The following is a 22820-nucleotide window of genomic DNA, read 5'->3' as shown; positions in this document are numbered from 1 at the left end:
CAAACAATCAATCAGTGATATTTATTGAGCACTTACTGTGTCCAGAGTACTGTACTAAAACACTTGGGAAAGTATAATACAATAGTGTTGGTATATATGATTCCTGCCCTCAAGGAGCTTTCAGTCTATTTGGAGAGGCAAGTATCTGTACAATAGGGATTCAAAACATGTTCTTCCTCCCACTTTAGGCTGCAAGCCCCATGTGAGACAGGGACTGTTTTCAAGCTGATTATCTTGTATCTACTCCAGTGCTTAATACAGTACATGGCACATAGTAATAATAATAATAATAATAATAATAATGGCATTTATTAAGTGCTTAACAAATGCCACACTCATTATTATTACAATTATTATTACCCTCAAGATACCATAAATGCACTGACAAAGGTTGAAGGAGGACAGTTGTGACAATATGACCCCTCTTTTGACAACAACCATGCCCTATGTAAGATTTGATACTTTTGCACCATCGGCTGCATATAGAGGAAGGAGTGACACACAACTTTTAGTCTAATAAATTACATCGCTGCAGAGCAGTGGAAGACTCCCTTACTATTAAATGCAAATCATCAGTGAAAGAAATGTCTGAAACAAACTACTAAACAAAGTTCAGAGTTCTATTTCCTCAGCCTTATTTTCCATCCTGCTGGAGGGAGCTGTCTTTTCCTTCTCAGTTTAGGGGCTCTTGAGTTACTGTTTTGGACTTTAGGTAAGGATTTAATGCTTGACTTTCATCAAAATTTCCATTACTCCACGAGGTCTAATCTTCCCAGAGCCAAAAGGAAATTTTACTGCTGGACTGTGGTGATTCAGATTGGCATGGAGGAATGAGTTCTATCACACCTGTCTTTCCTCATTTGGGACCATATTGCTTGATCCCGAACATTTTCTTTCTCCTATTGCTTGTCTCCAGATTGAGAGGAAATCCAAGATAAGATGGTTTGTAAACCATCTTGTTTGAGCCCAAACATTTTCCTTCTCCTCATCCAGAACCGAGAGGAAATCAATCATATTGATCAATTAGTCATATTTATTGAGCACTTTACAGTGTGTAGAGCACTGCACTAAGTGCTTGGGAGAGTACAGTACAGAGAAGCAGCATGGCTTAGTGGAAAGAGCACGGGCCTGCGAGCCAGAGGTAATGGGTTCTAATCCTGGCTCTGCCACTGATCAGGTGTGTGACTTTGGGCAAGTTTCTTGACTTCTCTGTGCCTCAGTTACCTCATCTGTAAAATGGGGATTAAGACTGGGACGTGGGACAACCTGATTACCTTGTATCTCCCCCAGCGCTTAGAACAGTGCTCAGCACATAGTAAGCGCTTAACAAATGCCATTATTATTATTATTATTATTATTATTATTATTATTACAGTGTCACAGATTTGGTAGACATGATTACAATCCCTCCCCACAGTGAGTTTACAGTCTAGATGATGAGTTTACAGATGAGACGGGATGTGAGCCTGCTGTGTATGGATGGAAGCTTAGTTTCAGACAGTTTCTCTAGATTGTAAGCTCATTGTGGATAGGGAATGTGAGTGATAATTCTGTTGCATTATACTCTCCCAAGCATACAATATAATGCTCTGCACATAGTAAGTATTCAATAAATACTATTGATTGATGGATTGACTGATTTCAATACCAGGATCCTCTGACTTAAAACATTTATCTTTAACCCCAGAGAGAGTCCTGGGCTTTTGTGTTTGTCATCTGTTAGGTCATTCATAATAATAATAATAATGGCATTTATTAAGCACTTACTATGTGCAAAGCACTGTTCTAAATCATCCTTTACATGTGAAGATTCACACTATTTGGGTTGGAGAATTTCCCTCAATTTGATGTATTTAAAACAAAGCCTTTGATTAAAGGATGGATCTGGTTCCTTTGTGAAAACACTGTTGTCTATGCCTTGTAAGCATATGTTTATTACTTTCCCAAACATTAATTTGGTGTTAAGTAGACACAGCTTATGCATAGCCAGTAAACATGTTATCTTCATGACTCCTGAGTAGGAAGCTCCAGCTTTTCTGGGGACAGAGTTGTAAGCACTTAGTAAAGTGCTGTGCACAAAGTAAGCACTCAATAAATAAAATGAATGAATGAATGAATGAATGAGATGCCTAAAAATTCATTCATTCATTCAATTGTATTTATTGAGTGCTTACTGTGTGCATAACAGTGTACTAATTGCTTGGAAAGTACAATTCAGCAATAAATAGAGACAATCCTTACCCAACAGTGTGTTCACAGTCTAGAAATTAGTTAGCTTCATTTCGTTAATTATTCATTAATAATAATTAATTAGCTTTATTAATTAGCTTCACTAGAACTTAAGAAAACCCCACTATAGCTGGTTTCTCGGCTCATGAAAGAGTTTTGGTATCCAGCCCAGGGATATGAAATCTTCTTTATACTAGGAGAAAAGGTAAACCAACAAGTCTCCTCTCTACAGTCTACCTTTTCTTATTTACCTATCAATTGTTTTCATTGAGCGCTTACTGTGTTCATAGCATTGTAACTAAGCACTTGGGAGAGTACAATATAAAAATACAACAGACACATTCCTTTTGACTACAAAACATCCCCATTGGTGATAGGGAGGAAGACTGGCTGACAGAAGACCTGGGGGAGAAAGTCTCCCTGTGTTGAAGCCTACCACTAGCTGATTCATCACTCTGGTCTACAAGGTAGGGCAAATCATATACAGCTATCTTAATATTAATTTAATTTAATTGTAGTGTTTGTTAAGTACTCACTGTGTACTAAGCATTGGGATAGATAAAGGATAATCAAATTCCTTTCCTCTCCCACATGGGGCCCATAGCCTAAGGATGAGGGAGAAGAGCTGCTTAATTCCCATTTTACAGATGAAGAAACGGAGGCACAGAGAAGGCAAGTGACTTGCCCAAGGTCACACAGTAAGCAAGTGGTGGGACTGAAATTAGACCCGGGCCTCCTTACTCCAAGCCCTGTGCTCTTTCCACTAGGCAACCCTGCTTTTTTTGATGGTATTTGTTAAACTGTTACTATGTGGTAAGCATAGTACTAAGACACTGATAATCAGGGTGGACACAGTCCCTGTCCCTCATAGGTGTTTCAGTCTTAATCCCCATTTTGCAGATGAGACAGCTGAGGAACAGAGAAGTTAAGCGACTTACCAAAGGTTACACAGCAGGCAAGTGGCAGAGCTGGGATTAGAATCCAGGTTCAAACAGAAACTCCTTACCATCATCTTAAAAGCATTCAATCATCTTGCCTTTCCTACCTCACCTCACTGCTCTCCCACTACATCCAGCACACACACACTTCACTCCTCTAATGCTAACTTCCTCATTGTACCTTGATCTCATCTGTCTCAACACGGATATCTCCCCCATGTCCCATTGCCATCCTGGAACACTCTCCCTCTTCATATCTGATAGACAATTACTCTCCCCACTTTCAAAGTCTTTTTGAAGGCACATCTCCAAACAGCCTTTCCTCATTAAGCCCTCATTTCATATCAGGCAAAAACTCCTCACCCTCTACTTCAAGGCTCTCCATCACCTCACCCCCTCCTACCTCACCTCCCTTCTCTCCTTCTACAGCCCAGCCCACACCCTCCGCTCCTCTGCCGCTCATCTCCTCACTGTGCCTCGTTCTCGCCTGTCCCGCCGTCGACCCCCGGCCCACGTCATCCCCCTGGCCTGGAATGCCCTCCCTCTGCCCATCCGCCAAACTAGCCCTCTTCCTCCCTTCAAAACCCTACTGAGAACTCACCTCCTCCAGGAGGCCTTCCCAGACTGAGCCCCCTCCTTCCTCTCCCCCTCCTCCCCCTCTCCATCCCCCCGCCTTACCTCCTTCCCCTCCCCACAACACCTGTATATATGTTTATATGCATTTATTACTCTATTTTATTTGTACATATTTATTCTATTTATTTTATTTTGTTAATATGTTTTGTTTTGTTGTCTGTCTCCCCCTTCTAGACTGTGAGCCCGCTGTTGGGTAGGGACCGTCTCTATATGTTGCCAACTTGTACTTCCCAAGCACTTAGTACAGTGCTCTGAACACAGTAAGTGCTCAATAAATATGACTGACTGAATGAATGAATGAATGAATGAATTTCATCTTCTCCCACTCCCTTCTGCATCGCCCTTGCATTTGGATTTGTTCTCTTTTTTCACTCCTCCTCAGCCCCACAACACTTAGTACAATGCTCTGCACACTGTAAATGATCAATAAATATGATCGATTGATATGTTCTCTAGGTCCGTGCTCTTATCAGCTAGGCCATATTGCTTCACGCTTTTCTGAATTCACCCTACATCACCTGTGTTTTAAGATGTAAAGGGATCTAGGTCACCAGCTGGAAGTTCTTTCATTAGGTTGCAAGATTGTCCTTTAGACTGCAAAATCCTCTTGAGCAGGGATTTTCTTTTGCTTCTCTGAAGCTTTTTCTCTATCACTTAGTACAGAACATTGCACTCAGGAGACACTTGATACATACCATTACTACAACTATTACAAGTTGCAAAGGCTAACTTAAGGGGAGAACCAGGGTTGAATATAGGAGACAGATTTTCCTCCCTCTGTAACCCAGAGAGCATACTGTTTACACTCACCTAACTGAAAGAAAGAATTATCTTGATTTACAGAGAAAACAACCACTTCCAAGATTCAATCTTCAGATTTTGTTTGGGCTTGTCAGTCAGTTGACAAGCATTTTATGGCAATCTCAGATTACAGAGTACTTGAAGTATTTAGAAACAACACATGGTCCCCACCTTCAGTAGAGAGACCAAAGAGATGACCAAAACAATCAAAGCATATCTGTAAATTCTCTCCCAGCATTTAGTACCGAGCTCTGCACACAGTAAGTGCCTAATAAATATCATTATCTCTACTACTACTTGGTAGAGTGGAAAGAGCATAACCCTGGGAGGCAGAGGACCTGGGCTCTAATACCAGCTCTGCTGCTTGCCCGGAGGTGGCCTTGGACAAGTCACTTAACTTTTCTGTCTGTTTCCTCAGCTGTAAAATAGGGATTCAATGCCCATTCTCCATCTTATTTATGTGATGCAGGGCCTGGATTCATATTACTTTGTACCTACCAGCACTAAGTACAATAACTGGTACATAGTAAGCACTTAATCAATACCATTATATATTTTATTTTATTTTTACTACTACTACTAGTCACACAATAAGATAAGGTGGAGAAATGGGACACATTATAAAGGATAGGTTATGTGGATACAGGTAAATTACAACATTCAGTTTCTTGTATTGTCTTCTTTTCGTGCTCTTGCTCCCTCCTTGAGGTGGGTTGAGGACATTCTTATTTGTAGAGGTGCCAGCAGAAGTAGAGGGCCAGCAAGGGAAGGTAGCATGTTATGTATGGAATCTGTCAAGTTCCAAGCAGTATCTGACTCATTAGTCAAACAAGGGTTGAAAAACCTTCAGAGTAAGTGGGATGTTTTGGTTTTTGTATTCCTTTGGGATTGTTCCATCCTACATGATTCCTAGAACTTCATCTGAAGCACCCATGGCTCAGTGGAAAGAGCACGGGCTTTGGAGTCAGAGGTCATTGGTTCAATTCCTGGCTCTGCCAATTGTCAGCTGTGTGACTTTGGGCAAGTCACTTAACTTCTCTGAGCCTCAGTTACCGCATCTGTAAAGTGGTGATTAAGTCTGTGAGTCCTATGTGGGACAGGGACTTTTGTCCAACCTGACTATCTTGTATCTACCCCATTATTTAGAACAGTGCTTGGCACATAATAGGCACTTAACAAGTACCACAATTATGATTATTTGTGGAAAGAGCCATGCCTGGAAGCTAGAAGACCTGGGTTCTAATCCTGGCTCTGCCACTTTTCTGCTATGTGACCTAGGGAAAGTCTTTTAACTTCTTTATACCTCAGTTTCCTCACCTGCAAAATGTGGATTAAATCATGCTCCCTGTTTCTTAGATTATGAGCTCCATATGGGACAAGGGACTGTGTCCATCTTGATTGTCTTGTATGTATCCCAGAGCTTAGTACAGCGCTTGGCACAAAGTAAACCTTTAAGAAGTACAAAAAATAAAAATGCCTCTCGACTCCAAAATTAGTGTTCCAGACTGCCCAGGGCAAACTTCACCATCATAGGGAAGTTATGAGAAGCAGCATGGTACAGTGGATAGGGCACAGGCCTTGAAGTCAGAAGGTCATGGGTTCTAATTCCGGCTCCAACACTTGTCTTCTTTGTGACCTCGGGCAAGTCACTTCACTTCTCTGTGACTCAGTTACCTTATATAATGGAGATTGAGACTGTGAGCCTCATATGGAACAGGGACTACGTCCAACCTGATTTGCTCATATCCATGCAGAACTTAGTACAGTGCCTGACACATATCAAATGCTTAACAAAACCCACAATCATTATTATTACTATTATTATTTGGCATAAAGTAAGTGTTCAAAAATGCCAATGAATAAGGTTAATTTGTTCTGCAGAGATTTGAATCCAAAAGGACATCTGCCAGGAAAATGCTCTACAAAAACATGCTTCACCCATTCAAACATGACTTTAGTAAAATTCATCAAACTGTCATGGTGTTAGCGGGCTGCTATCTGATTTTGACCTTGCAATCTAGAGATTGATTCTGTTATTACTCCCTGTCTTGCCTTGTTACATTGGTATTTAATTTTAATTAAGTGGGTTATTGTATATTAAATTGTTGCTACTAAATGCTAAAGCATAGGGAAGGAAAGGAAGGAGAGAAGAAAGGCTTTGAAACTAGATGCCAATCAACAGTATTTATTGTACACCTTCTGTGTGCAAACTCTTACACTGGATATATTCAAAAGAACTAAAGATTATCCCTGACTTCTGTGTGGGAGAACTATACCTTAGAAGAGTGAGAGAATGGATATGATAGGTGTAAGTGAATGTAAAATGAACAACTTCAGATAAATACAAAAAAATGGAAAGCAGATAGATAAATGAGTTCTGAGATGGCTGATGGGACGGCACAGCCAGGAAAGTACAAGGGTAGTTAGGGAATGTTCCTGGTAGATCAATTGACCAATCAATCAATCCTATTTATTGAGTGTTTAATGTATGCCAGGCATAATTGGAAAATTACACTAGAATCAGAGGACATATTCTTGCCCTCAAGGAATATACAATCTAGCAGGGGGAGGTAAACATTAAAATAAATTACTTTTCAAGATATCTTTGACAGAGGGGAGGGGTTTGACTGGCAAATTTGAGGAAGGAGGAGATTCAAGACAGGGGTATAGGCATAATTAATCATCAGTGGTGTTTATTGAGTGGTTACTGTGTGCAAAGTACTGATTAAGTGTGTGAAAGAGCGCAGAACAACAGAGTTGGTTAATACGTTACTTTCCCACAAAGAGCCTACAGTCTAGAGGGGAGAGAGAAATTAATATAAATAAATAAAGTATAATATATAATTTATAGATATATACATAAGTGCCAAGGAATGAATATCTAATGTCCAAGGACATAATCAATGGACCCAGGGCAGGAGAGTTGAGAACATGGGACAATTAGAAGGTTTTGCTTGGGAAGAGTTGGGGTGTAGCAATTAGTTAATCAATCATATTTATTGAACACTTACTGTGTGCAAAGCACTGTATTAAGCTCTTGGGTGAGTATGGCAGAGATAGTAGGCATGATCCCAGCCCCCAAGTAATATACATCCAGCAGGAGACAGAGGACACTAAAATAATTGGCAACTGGGAGGAAAAAAGAGAAGGAGATATGTACATGAATTAGTGTTTAAGTAGCAGGGTCTGTAAAATATGTACGTAAGTACTATGGGAGGTTCTGAATATACAAATACTTAGGTGATGCAGACACACTGAACAGACAGTAAGAAGGATAGAAGGTAAGCAGGTTAGGAATTTGGGAACACCTCCCAGAGGAGATATAATTTCAGAAGGCTTTTGGAAATGGGGAAAGCTATGGTGCCTAGATTTGAAGGAGAGAGGTGGAAAGTGGGGGTTCCAAACTGGAGAAAGGGCATGAGAAAGAGGTCCAGAGTGTGAGAAATGAGTGAGACAAAGTGAATAAGTTGGCTTGAGTGGAATGAAGAGTGTAGGTTGGGGTGTAATGAGAGGAGGGAGAAAGCTGGTAGAATGGTCAAGAGTTTCTGCTGGATGCAGAGAGGGATGGGCAATCATTGGAGGTTTGTGGCATTTAGGAAGACATGCACATAAGGACATTTTAGAAAAAAATGATCTGGGCAGCAGAATGAAGTATATACTGAACACAAGAGAGATTGGAAGCAGGGAAGCTAGTGAGGTGGCTGATAATAATAATAATAATAATAATAATAATAATAATAATAATAATAATAATAGCATTTATTAAGCACTTACTATGTGCCAAGCACTGTTCTAAGTGCTGGGGGGATACAAGGTAATCAGGTTGTCCCACATGGGGCTCACAGTCTTAATCCCCATTTTGCAGATGAGGTAACTGAGGCACAGAGAAGTTGTGACTTGCCCCAAGTCACACAGCTGACAATTGGAGTCAGGATTTGAACCCATGACCTCTGACTCCAAAGACCATGTTCTTTCCACTGAGCCATGCTGCTTCTCTGATACAGAAGTCGTCAGGTTATGATAAGTGCCTATTTCCGGTGTGACCATTTAGATGGATGGAGAGGAGAAGGACATGCCAAGGAGGAAAAAAAGTGACTGGAATTGATGACTGACTAAAGGTGGTGGTTTAGAGAGAGAGTTAGTACCAAGGGTGTGGGCTTCAGAGACTGGGAGGATGGGATTGTCATCAACTGTTATGGCAAAGTTAGGTGGAGGGAAAGATTTGGGAGGAAAGATGAGGAGTTCAGTTAGCAGAGAAAAGAGAAAATTACATAGACCCAGCTGATGGAAAGTCTTGAGTCTGATGGTGAGAAGGCTTCTGTTTTATAAGTGACGTGAGTTTCCTGAGGGACAGGGATGGTGTTCAATTCCCATCCATGCATTCTCTCCCAGTGCTTAGTATGGTGAAATAGTAATAATGATGATGGGATTTATTAAGCGGTTACCATGTGAAAAGCACTGTTCTAAGTGCTGGGGAGGTTACAAGGTGATCAGGTTGTCCCATGGGGGACTCACAGTCAATCCCCATTTTACAGATGAGGTAACCGACACAAAGAGAAATTAAATGATTTGCTCAGAGTCACACAGCTGACAATTGGCGGAGCTGGGATGTGAACCCATGACCTCTGACTCCAAAGCCTGGGTTCTTTCCACTGAGCCACAGTGCTTCTCTATGAAGCTAAAATATCTGTTCTACCTGCCTCTTAAAATTATGAGCCCTGTATATGGCATAAGGACTCTATCCACTTAGTTTATCTTGCATCAGTCTCAGAGGTTAGCACTTAATAAATGCCATCATCAACATTATCATCATCATCATTATTATCCTCATCCCTAGGTGATAGTTCCAGAAATGAAAATTCTGCAGATTGGTTAAGGCAGGCTATAGAGAGGTACTGCTACTTCTTGACTGCTCTCTGCTGCTATTTCTTTCCTCTCCAAACCCTTTTATCCCCTCTAGCCAGCTCAGAGTCTCACTGGCAAGGTAGACCCGTGGCTACAGGGTGTATCTGATGAGCAAGAACAGAGGATTATAATGTGCTGTTTGCATCCGTGAAAGAATGTTACTGCTCTCCCAGGAGCTTCTGACAAGGCAGTGTATTTCAGTGACTCTCAGGTGCTTTAGAAATTCCTTGGATAAATTATATCACAACGCTTCTCTAATAGGATCAACCAATCAGTATTATTTATCGAGTGCTTAATGTGTGCAGAGTACTATACTAAGTACTTGGGAGTGTACTCATAGATACAATCAGTTTACATTCTAAAGATGAGCTTACAGTCTTGATATATACAGAAGCTTATTTATACACAGGGACGTACAGATGTGATTCAAAATTTGTCAACGAAAACAGATTCTGTTTATGCTTTTGGATGGGAATGTTATGCAAATTCAAAGGTGAAGCATTCAGAAAGAAGGAAGTATTTGGGAATCTTTACATTGTGTTAATAGATTTTTGCATCCATTTTGACTACATACTGTGAAGAAGCAATATTTACTGTAATATTCAAAAAGCACTGAAGTGTCCTCTTTCCATAGGCTACTCTGCCAAGGACTCAGTAGAAAAAATGAATTCAACAAATCTTAGTCATGCCTGCCAGTTTCAATACCCCTTTAAGAACATTATCACTTTCTGGAATTCAGTCTGTTCTGATTTGTTCAGTGTATTTCTGGTTTAACATTGCCACCAGCTTGGCATTGCCACTATTTCTGCAAACCATTATTAGGAGAGTTTCACAACTTCACTGTGTGGGCTCTGTGTAAAAAATTGATGAAAATAGAATACCCAAATGGCCACTCTATAGTGAGCTAAATCCAGGTAACGGTAAACAGGAAGGTTAGAAGGAAGGATTTATAGACCCAAAGAAGAAAAATTTTAAATGGTGTGGAAGAGCAGTGGACATTTGTGAGACAGCAAGAGCGAGGCATATAATAGGGAGACAAATAGTGTAAATTGTGCAAGTGGCAATTTTTACCTGCAGATAATAATAATAATTATAATAATGGTATTTGTTAAGTTATTACTGTATGTCAAGCACTTTTCTAAGCTCTGGGGTAGATACAAGCTATTCAGATTGTACAAAGTCTTTGTCGCACATGGGGCTCACAGTCTTAATCCCCATTTTACAAATGAGGTAACTGAGAAGTTAAATGACTTTTCCAAAGTCACACAGCAGACAAGTGGCAAAGCAGAGATTAGAACCTAGGTCCTTCTTACTTCCAGGCCCATGCTCTAACCATTAGGCCATGCTGCTTCCCGCAGATGATATGCAAGGTATGTTAGTAATGTCAGCCTTGTTTGGATATAAATAAAAATCTCACTGTGAGCAGGTCTGTCTGTGTGTATGTGTGTGTGCAAAATACCTTCTTCCGTACAACTTTAAGAGAGGGAATGTTCCTGAAGAATTCAGGAAGTCTGGAAGAACATGGAAAAGTAGAACAAAAACATTTCTAGAGAAGCCCACTTATAAATATTTAAATCAAACAAATGAACAAATGAAAAAAGCATATGGTGACTGGATAGATGACCAGTGAAGACACACAATGTACCATATTGTAAATATTGTACAGACTGTGGGTTGGGGTCTGTTTCTCAGGGGAAAAACACAACCACCACTGTCTTCTTCAACCATATGAGGGCTGGAGGAAAGGGAGATGATGGAAGAGCCACTCCTGACTCTGAACCAATGACACCACAGCTGCCTGGAGCCTCCCCTGACTGTGAGCAGTAATGCCAGGGGCCTGGCACCCCCTCCACCTTTACAGATCCTCTGATCTGGGCAGTTCCCTCTGAGAGGTAGTTCTGCTCTGGATACAGCCATGTTCTGGCTCAGACCACCCCATTGCCTTTCCTGCTTCCTGACAGGGACAATGGCCCAGTTTGAAAGGGTCTTTGGGGTCAGCGATGGTGGTATGGAGTAGTGGGGTGGGATTCTTCCCCTCTGAAGACCAAGTCACCTCATCAGTCAGTGATATTTATTGAGCACTCACTGTGTGCCGAACACTTTTCTAAGCATTTGGGAGAATATAGTAAAATAGAGCCAGTAGACATGTTCCCTGCCCACAAGGAACTTAGAGTCTAGATTCATTCATTCGTTCATTCCTTCATTCAATCATATTTATTGAGTGCTTACTGTGTGCAGAGCACTGTACTAAGCGCTTGGGAAGTACAAGTTGGCAACATGTAGAGGCGGTCCCTACCCATCAGCGGGCTCACAGTCTAGAAGGGGGAGACAGACAACAAAACAAAACATATTAACAACAAAAAAAAATAGAATAAATATGTACAAGTAAAATAAATGGAGTAATAAATATGTACAATCATATATACATATATACAGGTGCTGTGGGGAGGGGAAGTAGGTAAGGTGGGGGGAATGGGGAGGAGGAGGGGGGAGAGGAAGGAGGGGGCTCAGTCTGGGAAGGCCTCCTGGAGGAGGTGAGCTCTCAGTAGGGCTTTGAAGGGAGGTACAGAGTTAGCTTGGCGGATGTGCATGAGGGAGGGCATTCCAGGCCAGGGGGAGGACGTGGGCCGGGGGTCGACAATGGGACAGGTGAGACCGAGGCACAGTGAAGAGGTTAGTGGCAGAGGAGCGGAGGGTGCGGGCTGGGCTGTAGAAAGAAAGAAGGGAGGTGAGGTAGGAGGGGGCGAGGTGATGGAGAGCCTTGAACCCGATATTATACAATATTATAACTATGCAGTTTCACACCGAGCCCCACAACAAGCCCTGGTCGATTCTGACAGCAACCTCAAGAGGCTAGATAATAGAGTTGAGAATTTCCTATTAAACCAACCCTTCCTTTAGAATTATCTTGCCTTTATAAGTAATGAAGAGGAAGCTTATACTATGAATAGGTTTAAATCTTTATATTTGCATAAATGTATACATTTATATATAAACTATGCCATGAATAGGTCAGGTTCTACTTAAAATGATCTGTGCCATTAATTCTTTCACAAAGGATTTCAAAATGGTCAACCCCATCACCTTTCACCTGTGCTGACTTGTCTGACATCAGCATTACAATTCTTCATATTCTTTGCTGTTCTTTTTCCTGTGGGGTACTCCTCTAAAATTGACAGTTCCAATATTCCAGATTTCAAGGGCTTTGCTATCAAGTTTCCCCGTGGATAGTATTAATTCCAGCCCCTCAACCATGGAAGAATTCACCATGGAAAAGTATTCATCTGGAAAAAAAGCAGACTCTAAAATATGTTTAATGTGATAAAGGCTTTTAACCTTGTCTTCCCTGCACAAAGGCACCTTTCAGGGTGTCTCTAGTAAGTACTACATTAACACAAGAGTTTAGTTAATTACAGCCACTATTCTCACGTACCGCTATGAGTGTGAATACCAAGCAATCTAACAGTGTGCCCTAAGCATTAATACCTAATGGAATGAGATTCCTTATTTCCTCTAATGAGCTCATTGTTTTTCTAAATATGGTCATTGCAGGTAAATGATCAATAGCCTTGAAAATGGCATTGTTTATGGTTCCTTTGAGTGAAGAAACATTCTTTTCATATGTGGTAAGAATGTCTGAATATGCACACTGAATTACTTTTAAGAGAAGCAGCATGGCATAGTGGATAGAGCACGAACCTGAGAGTCAGAAGGTCATGGCTCTAATCCCGGCTCTGCCGCCTGGCTGCTGTGTTACCTTGAACAAGTCACTTAACTTCTCTGGGCCTCAGTTACCTCATCTGTAAAATGGGGATTGAAATTGTGAGCCCCATGTAAGACAGGGACTGTTTCCAACCCAATTGCTTGTTTCCACATCAACACTTAGTACAGCACATAGAAAGAGCTTAACAAATGCCACAATTATTATTGAAAAATCAGATATATAACTGAGATTGTATACTGGAGGAGGTCAGTGGTTGATGGGTGCTGAGGTCAGGAAGCATCAGTGATGGGGAATGAATATTTTGACCTCCAAGCTGAGTTGGCTTGTCCGTGTTCCCATCAATAGCTAGTTGTCCCAGGACGTATTTGTTAGAGGCCAAAGATGGAGAAGGTCCAGTGATACAGTGCTCTCCCTCAGCAATAAGTACATTTAGTCTGCAAGTTCCTCATGGACAGGGAAACTGTCTACCTTCTCTACTATATTGTAATCTCTCAAGCACTTGGTAGAGTGCACTCCAAGTTCCTTGTGGGCAGGAATCATGTATCCTCATGATTATATTATATTCTCTCAAGCACTTGGTAGAATGTTCTGCACACAGTAAATGTTCAATTACTACCATAGATTGATTGCTCGAGAAGCAGCATGACCTGATGGAAAGAGGACACACCTGGGATTCAGTGAGCCTGGCTACTATCCTGACTTGAACACTTGCCTGCTGTGTGACTTTGGGCAAACCACTTACCTTCTCTGTGCCTCAATTTCCTTATCTCTCTATCTCTCCTTGACGCTGCCAACCTCTTCCTCCACCCCACCTCACCCACTCACCAACTTGGTCATACCCTCGACCTCATCATCTCCTACCGCTGCACCGTGTCCACCCTCACCAACTCTGTGATCCCTCTCTCTGATCATAATCTTCTCACCTGCCTCCTCACTCACACTCCTTTCCCCTGTAAATCCGTATTACTCCCTCACAGAGATCTCCGCTCTCTGGACCCCACCCATCTTTCGGAACGCCTCACACCCCACCTCGCCGCCCTCTCCTCTCTACCCAGTCTTGATGATCAGATTACTGCTCTCAACTCTACCCTTTCTACTCAGCTAGACTCGCTCGCTCCCCTTTCCCTTCGCCGCTCTCGCACCACTAACCCACAGCCCTGGATCACTGCCACTGTCCGCCTCCTTCGCTCTTATGCTCGAGCTGCCGAACGCTGCTGGCGAAAGTCTAAACACCATGCCAACCTCGTTCACTTCAAGTTTATCCTTTCCTGCCTTAACTCAGCCCTCTCTTCTGCCAGACAAAACTATTTCTCCTCCCTTATTGACACCCATGCCCATCACCCCCGCCAGCTCTTCCGTACATTCAACTCCCTTCTCAGGCCCCCGGTTCCTCCCCCTCCTCCTTCCCTCACCCCCAACGATCTGGCCTCCTACTTCATTAACAAAATTAAATCCATCAGGTCCGACCTCCCCAAAGTCTCTTCCCCCCTTTCTCCAACCCCCCGGCTCTCAACATTCTCTGCTACTCTCCCATCCTTCCCAGTGGTATCCTCAGAGGAACTCTCCTCCCTCCTCTCAAGTGCTACTCCGGCCACCTGTGCTTCTGACCCCATTCCCTCTCATCTTATGAAATCTCTCGCTCCATCCCTTCTCCCCTCCTTAACTTCCATCTTCAACCGCTCACTCTCCACTGGTTCCTTCCCCTCTGCCTTCAAACATGCCCATGTCTCTCCCATCCTAAAAAAACCCTCTCTTGACCCCACCTCACCTTCTAGTTATCGTCCCATATCCCTCCTACCACTCCTTTCCAAACTCCTTGAACGAGTTGTCTACACGCGCTGCCTAGAATTCCTCAACAACAACTCTCTCCTCGACCCCCTCCAGTCTGGCTTCCGTCCCCTTCATTCCACGGAAACTGCGCTCTCAAAGGTCACCAATGACCTCCTGCTTGCCAAATCCAACGGCTCATACTCTGTCCTAATCCTCCTCGACCTCTCAGCTGCCTTTGACACTGTGGACCACCCCCTTCTCCTCAACACGTTATCTGACCTTGGCTTCACAGACTCCGTCCTCTCCTGGTTCTCCTCTTATCTCTCCGGTCGTTCTTTCTCAGTCTCTTTTGCAGGCTCCTCCTCCCCCTCCCATCCTCTTACTGTGGGAGTTCCCCAAGGTTCAGTGCTTGGTCCCCTTCTGTTCTCAATCTACACTCACTCCCTTGGTGACCTCATTCGCTCCCACGGCTTCAACTATCACCTCTACGCTGATGACACCCAGATCTACATCTCTGCCCCTGCTCTCTCCCCCTCCCTCCAGGCTCGCATCTCCTCCTGCCTTCAGGACATCTCCATCTGGATGTCCGCCCGCCACCTAAAGCTCAACATGTCGAAGACTGAGCTCCTTGTCTTCCCTCCCAAACCTTGTCCTCTCCCTGACTTTCCCATCTCTGTTGACGGCACTACCATCCTTCCCGTCTCACAAGCCCGCAACCTTGGTGTCATCCTCGACTCCGCTCTCTCATTCACCCCTCACATCCAAGCCGTCACCAAAACCTGCCGGTCTCAGCTCCGCAACATTGCCAAGATCCGCCCTTTCCTCTCCATCCAAACCGCTACCCTGCTAATTCAAGCTCTCATCCTATCCCGTCTGGACTACTGCACTAGCCTTCTCTCTGATCTCCCATCCTCGTGTCTCTCTCCACTTCAATCCATACTTCATGCTGCTGCCCGGATTATCTTTGTCCAGAAACGCTCTGGACATATCACTCCCCTCCTCAAAAACCTCCAATGGCTACCGATCAATCTGCGCATCAGGCAGAAACTCCTCACCCTGGGCTTCAAGGCTCTCCATCACCTCGCCCCCTCCTACCTCACCTCCCTTCTCTCCTTCTACTGCCCAGCCCGCACCCTCCGCTCCTCCACCACTAATCTCCTCACTGTACCTCGCTCTCGCCTGTCCCGCCATCGACCCCCGGCCCACGTCATCCCCCGGGCCTGGAATGCCCTCCCTCTGCCCATCCGCCAAGCTAGCTCTCTTCCTTCCTTCAAGGCCCTGCTGAGAGCTCACCTCCTCCAGGAGGCCTTCCCAGACTGAGCCCCTTCTTTCCTCTCCCCCTCGTCCCCCTCTCCATCCCCCCCCCATACCGCCGTCCCCTCCCCACAGCACCTGTATATATGTATATATGGTTGTACATATTTATTACTCTGTTTATTTATTTATTTATTTATTTTACTTGTACATTTCTATCCTACTTATTTTTTTTTGTTGGTATGTTTGGTTCTGTTCTCTGTCTCCCCCTTTTAGACTGTGAGCCCACTATCGGGTAGGGACTGTCTCTATGTGATGCCAATTTGTACTTCCCAAGCGCTTAGTACAGTGCTCTGCACATAGTAAGCGCTCAATAAATACGATTGATTGATTGATTGATTGATTATCTGTAAAGTGGGAATTCAATACCTATTCTCCCTTCTCCCAAAACTGTGAGCCGTATGTGGGCCAGGGACTATGTCTAATCTGATTATCTTGTTTCCTACCACAGAGCTTAGTACAGTGCTTAGCACACAGTAAGCACTTAACAAATGTCACACTCATTATTGAACAGAAACTCCCCTGTCACTCTAACAGCTGGATGGTGCCTATGAATAAATAAGAGTCAGTCCATAGCTGAGCCGGTAATCATAATAATCACAGTGGTATTTACTAAGTGCCTACTATGTGTCAAGTGTTGTACTAAGGTCTGGGGTAGATTGATCAATCAATTAATCAATCAATTGTATTTATTAAGTGCTTACTGTGTGCAGACCACTGTACTAAGCACTTGGGAGAGTACAATGTAACAGAGTTGGTAAACACATCAAGGGGAGGGAGATCAGTATATAATACCCATTTTACAAATTAGGAAAACAAGGCACAGAGAAGTTAAATGACTTGCCCAAAGTCACAGAGTTAATAATTGACAGAGCCAGGTTTAAAACTCAGATCCCCTAATAACCAGGCCCAATCTTTTTCTGCTAGACCACAATTCACTTTCCCAAACATTTAATGCAGCTGGATCCATTAAGAGAGATGTCAAGGTACAACTTCCAGACATGATCCCTCCTTCCCAATTTGTTGATCTGGTATGCTAAATCTCACAGGAGTTGTCTTCTTGGCAAGATTTTTCCTGATTTTCCTGGGCCTGATATTCCACAGTGGATTCCAAGAAGGGCCCTGTCTTCTGGAATATATCCAACAAGTTCATGGCTGTTTAAAAAAAATGGAAACTGATTTAAACAAATGGTGTTCGTAGTGAACATGAAATCAGTGCTTGAAGTTTTGAGTACAATTTGAGTTATATTTGAACCAAACCTATTCATTCAGAGCCCATTCCTGGAACATGTTGGTAAAAACTGGGCTTTATGGCTACCTTAATGACTTTTAATATCATGACACCAGATGTCATATAAACTACTGGGAGGAAGAATGCAATATCTCAAATTTTATTTGTTATGAAATACATCCTTTTTACTGCTGAACCTTGAATAATAACTTACTTGCATATGTTTACTTATCTGGCTTTCTTTTTCAAGAGAATAAGTTTTCCCTTCTCTTTCCTACCTTTTCCCACTGCTTCCCAATTTCAAACCTTTTACCTTGATTCACCACTGCTGGCCCATCTCTGAAGCACATTAGTACTTTGAAATCAAATCTGTGGTCTTATTTCCCAAGATAATTCTTGTTTAGACCTTAGAAAACTATTCCTGAATTTCCATGGTAATGTGAATGCATAATTGTCAGAAGAAGCAAGAATATTAACTTGTTCCATATGCATGTGCTCTACCAAGAAAACCCAAAACTGTTTTCTTTTGCCATGTTTACAACCCTGAGAAAGCCACGGTGACTTCCCACTTATAGATATATTAAGGGAAAACTCATGTCACTTTTTATCTCTAAGTGGACAGTTTGAATGCAGTGCACAGACCTTCTGAGAGAAAGTCTGGCATCTCGTGCCCCTCAGTGAATTGAGTTAATATTCATCATTCTGTGTCCCATCACATCTTTAACTTTTGCTGATATTCTTATAGGGGAGAAGGAATAACTTTAGAAATTGCCTCGTTTTCTTTGAGGTGGTCCTTTTAGGAGGAATGTTGGCAGAACAGTTTGTGTGAAATCTGCACTGCGGTGGTCTATTCTGTATTCAATTTGTATGCAATGTGATTTAGAGCACAGACAATTTTTACTGCAATATGAACCTAACAAAAGTTCTGCCCTTCACAATAAAAACTAGTATAGTATTATAGGGGAAGTCTTTAAAGCCATGCTTTACTGGTCCTTAATATACATTGGGTGTAAATGAAGGCAGACTTCCGCAGTGAATGTTTCCCCTTGCAGCATCTGTCTCTGTTTTCTAATCTGACTCTTCATTTCTGGATTTCTGAATTTCTGGGTTTCTCAAGGAGAGCAACTCCAAACATAGCTTTAAATTGCAAATGAACATTGGCAGGGAAGATGCCCTTGTGAAGATCAGATTAATGATTCTGTTGTCAAAGACAATTTATCCTTATCTCTCAGCCTATTCCCAGATCCCATGAATGCTAAATAGTACTTTACCCCTTCCACCACCATCTGCATACCCCCTTCAGTCAATCAGTGGTATTTATGAAATATCTAGTGAGTGCAAAGCTCTGTACTAAATGTGCGGATAAGTACAACACGAGCGAGGTACATGACTCTCTGCCCTGAAGAAGCTTCATAATCTAATAAGGGAGACAGAACTTATTTGCAAATTTTAGGAGCAGGGGGGACGAGAAGTTTATAACAGATAGTTTAATTGTCAGGATGGAATAACTGATGAAATGAGGAAATGAGCATGGTCTTGTGGATAGAGCATGGGCGTGGGAGTCAGAAGGTTATGGGTACTAATCCTGGTTCCACCACTTGTCTGCTGTGTGACCTTGGGCAAGTCACTTAACTTATCTGTGCCTCAGTTACCTCATCTGTGAAAAACGGGCATTAAGAATGTGAACTCAATGTGGGACAGGGACTGTGTCCAACCTGATTAACTTGAATCTCTCCCAGTGCTTAGAACTGTGCTTGGCACATAGTAAGCACTTAACAGGTACCATTATTATTATTATTATTATCATTATTAAATCCACATAGAGAAGCAGTACGGCTTAGTGGAAAGAGCACAAGCTTGGGAGTCAGAGGTTGTGGGTTCTAACCCCAGCTCCACCACTTATCAGCTGTGTGACTTTGGGCAAGTCACTTAACTTCTCTGTGCCTCAGTTACCTCATCTGTAAAATGGGGATTAAGACTGTGAGCCCCACATGGGACAACCTGATTACCTTGTATCTAGCCCAGCGCTTAGAACGGTGCTTGACACATAGTAAGCACTTAACAAATGCCATCATTATTATTATTATTATTATTATACAAACATAAGTGCTGAGGGTGGGATTACAATTCAAAAGTGGCAATGGGGTTGACATGACTAAAATGTTGTGAATTGATCAGGGGAGGATGCTTCCTGGGAGCAGGGGATTATAAGAAGTCCATGATGATGGGAAGAGCTTGGTCTGGTGAATCCAAGTGGGGAGGGAATTCCAGGCTAGAGGACAAGCAGGAGTGAGGGAGTTGGAGAAGCGAGAGCTGAAGAAGTGAGAGAAATAGAGTTGGGGAGGAGCTACCTCAGTTTTCATGAGTAGAAGGGGCTAGCTACCCTTTTCCCTATCTGTAATTTATTTTAAAAGTCTCCCCCCACTAGATGATGGGCAGGGATCAAGTCTAGCACTCTATTGTATTGTAATCTCCTAAATGCTTAATACAGTGGTCTGCACACAGTGCATGATCAGTAAATACCACTGATTGATTGAATTAGAGATAGGCTAGAGGATTCCTCTTTCAGAGGAAATTGCCCATCTCCAAGATCTATAACAAATGCTGTACTAAGTGCTTGGGAGGGTTCTCAATTCAAAAGTACTTGGTGTACTTCTACAAGATGGGGTTGATGTGTTGTTGGTAAAAATCTATCAAAAACTAGCAAAAAGTATAGTAGCAAAAGCCCTTAACTGTTAGCTGGATAGTCAGCCAGATTTGTTGTAAAGGTAGATAGGAAATGCAAGGAATCTGCAAATCTATTCCATATTAGTGTTTGAATGACCCATCCAGACCCACCTCTGAGTTGGAGAGGGAAGCCGCTTAATGTGAGCAGTTCCTGGTTTTATTTTGGGTAGCCCAGTTTTCAGCTTGTCTGTCCCCTGCCTGGTACAGATAGAGTACTGGGGGGCAATGTTTTAATTTTAGACCCTCAGCCTCCTACTACTGATGCTGCTACTGAGTTCTGCTGTTTGGAGAGACCTGGGGGGAAACACAGTGATCCTCATTCAGTTTTAGGGTTAGCGTTCTCTCCAGAGAAAACAATCAACCAACCAATCATATTTATTGAGCATTTATTGTGTGCAGAAAACTGTACTAAGTGCTTGGAAGGGTTCTAGATTCAAATGAACTTGGTGTACTTCTGCAAGATGGGATTGATGACACCATCATGTAATACTAGGTGCCCAGGGTGACACATGTGACATTGCATATGTCTCAATGGTAGGTATCCTTGGGCACCTTCAGTGGCCTAGTCTTATTTTCTATCATCTAGCCCAGTCTCTACTGACAATGACTAAATTCACTTGAAATATTCATAAAGTTAATAAATTTCCTTAGGGACCAGGAGGTTCTTAGGGTAGGAGTTGTAAAAGAACGCACCTGCAGTAAATTGAATCCTGCTCACATTTGTAACCCGCGCATTCAATAATCAAGTTCTCAATCAATCAATCAATCATATTTATTAAGCACTTACTGGGTGAAGAACACTGTGTTAAGTGCTTGGGCGAGTACAGTGTAACAATATGAGCCCGTTGTTGGGCAGGGACAGTCTCTATATGTTGCCATTTTGTACTTCCCAAGTGCTTAGTAGAGTGCTCTGCACACAGTAACTGATCAATAAATACGATTGAATGAATAGAACAGACACATTCCCTGCCCACAACGAGCTCAATGTGTATGCCTTCTCTCTAGTCAGACTTGAATGACCCTTCTGCACTCTTTTCGCATCTAGGTGAGTTCAAAATGCCGTGGCCTCTGGTGGGAATGCGTCACAAATGCTTTTGATGGAATTAGAACGTGTGATGAATATGACTCCATACTTGCTGAGCATCCATGTATGTATGATATAGACATTTTCATCAGGGGCAAAGATAGTTACCTGGTATAGTTAAATAGACTGATCTTTTAATCATTAAAGTATTTGGAGTATTTGTGGTTAAGGATGTACAAATTGAGTTCACTTGCTAGTGATGATATTCTCAGTATCCTTACTCTATTCCAAGCATTATGCTAGATGTTGAGTTAGATACAAGATGATCAGATTGGACACAGACACAGTTCCTGTCCCACCTTGAGTGGACAGGTATATTGTCTTCATTTTACAGATGAGGAAATTGAGGCCCAGAGAAGTTAAGGGACTTGTCTGAGGTAAAACAGGTAAGTGGCAGGGCTGAAACCCAGGACTCCTAACCCATGTTTTCGCTCCTCAACTGCCTCAGTTCTTAAATATTTGCCTTTGCATTTTCTCTTGTTTCCATAAGACATACTAATATGTATTTAGCAGAGTCTGTGTTTAAATAGCTCACTTGAATGTCAGAAAGCATTTTTAAAGAAAAATAATTGCTTCTGGCTCCAGAGAGGTGAAATACATATTCTAAATACTGTGTATTCTATTGGGTTTTTCCCATCATTAATTTCTAGGAGTTGGGGACACGATAAACAAAACAAAAATCAATTTTGATTTTTGAAATCAAGAATTGTCAAGTTGAATTAAAAACACTTTGTTAACAAGAAACCAGAGAAGTAGCAAAGTCTGGTGGATAGACCACAGTCCTGGGAGTCAGAAGGACCTGGGTTCTAATCTTGCTCCAGCACCTGTCTGCTCTGTGATCTTGGGCAAATCACTCAACTTCTCTGGGGAACTTAATGGGGATTAAGACTGTGAGCCTTTTGTGGGACAGTGACTGTGTCCAGCCTGATTATCTTGTATCTCTGCCAGTGCCTAATACAGTGTCTGGCACATAATAATAATGACAATAATAATAATAATAATAGTATTTGTTAAGCACTTGCTATGTGCAAAGCACTGTTCTAAGAACTGGGGGGATACAAGGTGATCAGCTTGTCCCATGTGGGGCTCACAGTCTTAATCCCCATTTTACCGATGAGGTAACTGAGGCACAAAGAAGTTAAGTGACTTGCCCAAAGTCACACAGCTGATAAGTGGCGAAGCCGGGATTAGAACCCACGACCTCTGACTCCCAAGCCCGGGTTCTTTCCACTGAGCCATGCTGCTTCTTTAATAAGCTGCTTCTCTCTAATAAGCACTTAATAAATACCATAAAAAGATCATTACTGAAGAAATAGTGTGCATTGATGAATAAAATAGCTTGGGGACTATTCACTATTAATATAGTATCAAAACGTACTTATGTGCAATTTCATTATGATGTTTAAGAGATTATCATGGGCCAAAACAATGTTTTAAGCACTGGGATAGGTATGAAATAGT

General features: G+C 42.3%; 1 protein-coding gene across 1 annotated transcript in view; it reads left to right on the top strand.

The window, feature by feature from the left end:
- CLDN16 (claudin 16) overlaps positions 1-22820 on the top strand; it is a 35315-nt gene that overhangs the window by 3705 nt on the left and 8790 nt on the right. Inside the window, exon 2 of the mRNA XM_038749637.1 lies at positions 21321-21423. Within this exon, the coding sequence (XP_038605565.1) occupies positions 21321-21423 (103 nt within the window). The remainder of the gene's footprint in view (positions 1-21320; positions 21424-22820) is intronic.

The sequence above is a fragment of the Tachyglossus aculeatus genome, chromosome 7 (assembly GCF_015852505.1).
Source record: "Tachyglossus aculeatus isolate mTacAcu1 chromosome 7, mTacAcu1.pri, whole genome shotgun sequence".
NCBI lineage: Eukaryota > Metazoa > Chordata > Mammalia > Monotremata > Tachyglossidae > Tachyglossus > Tachyglossus aculeatus.
This window is presented reverse-complemented; position numbering and strand designations above follow the sequence as displayed.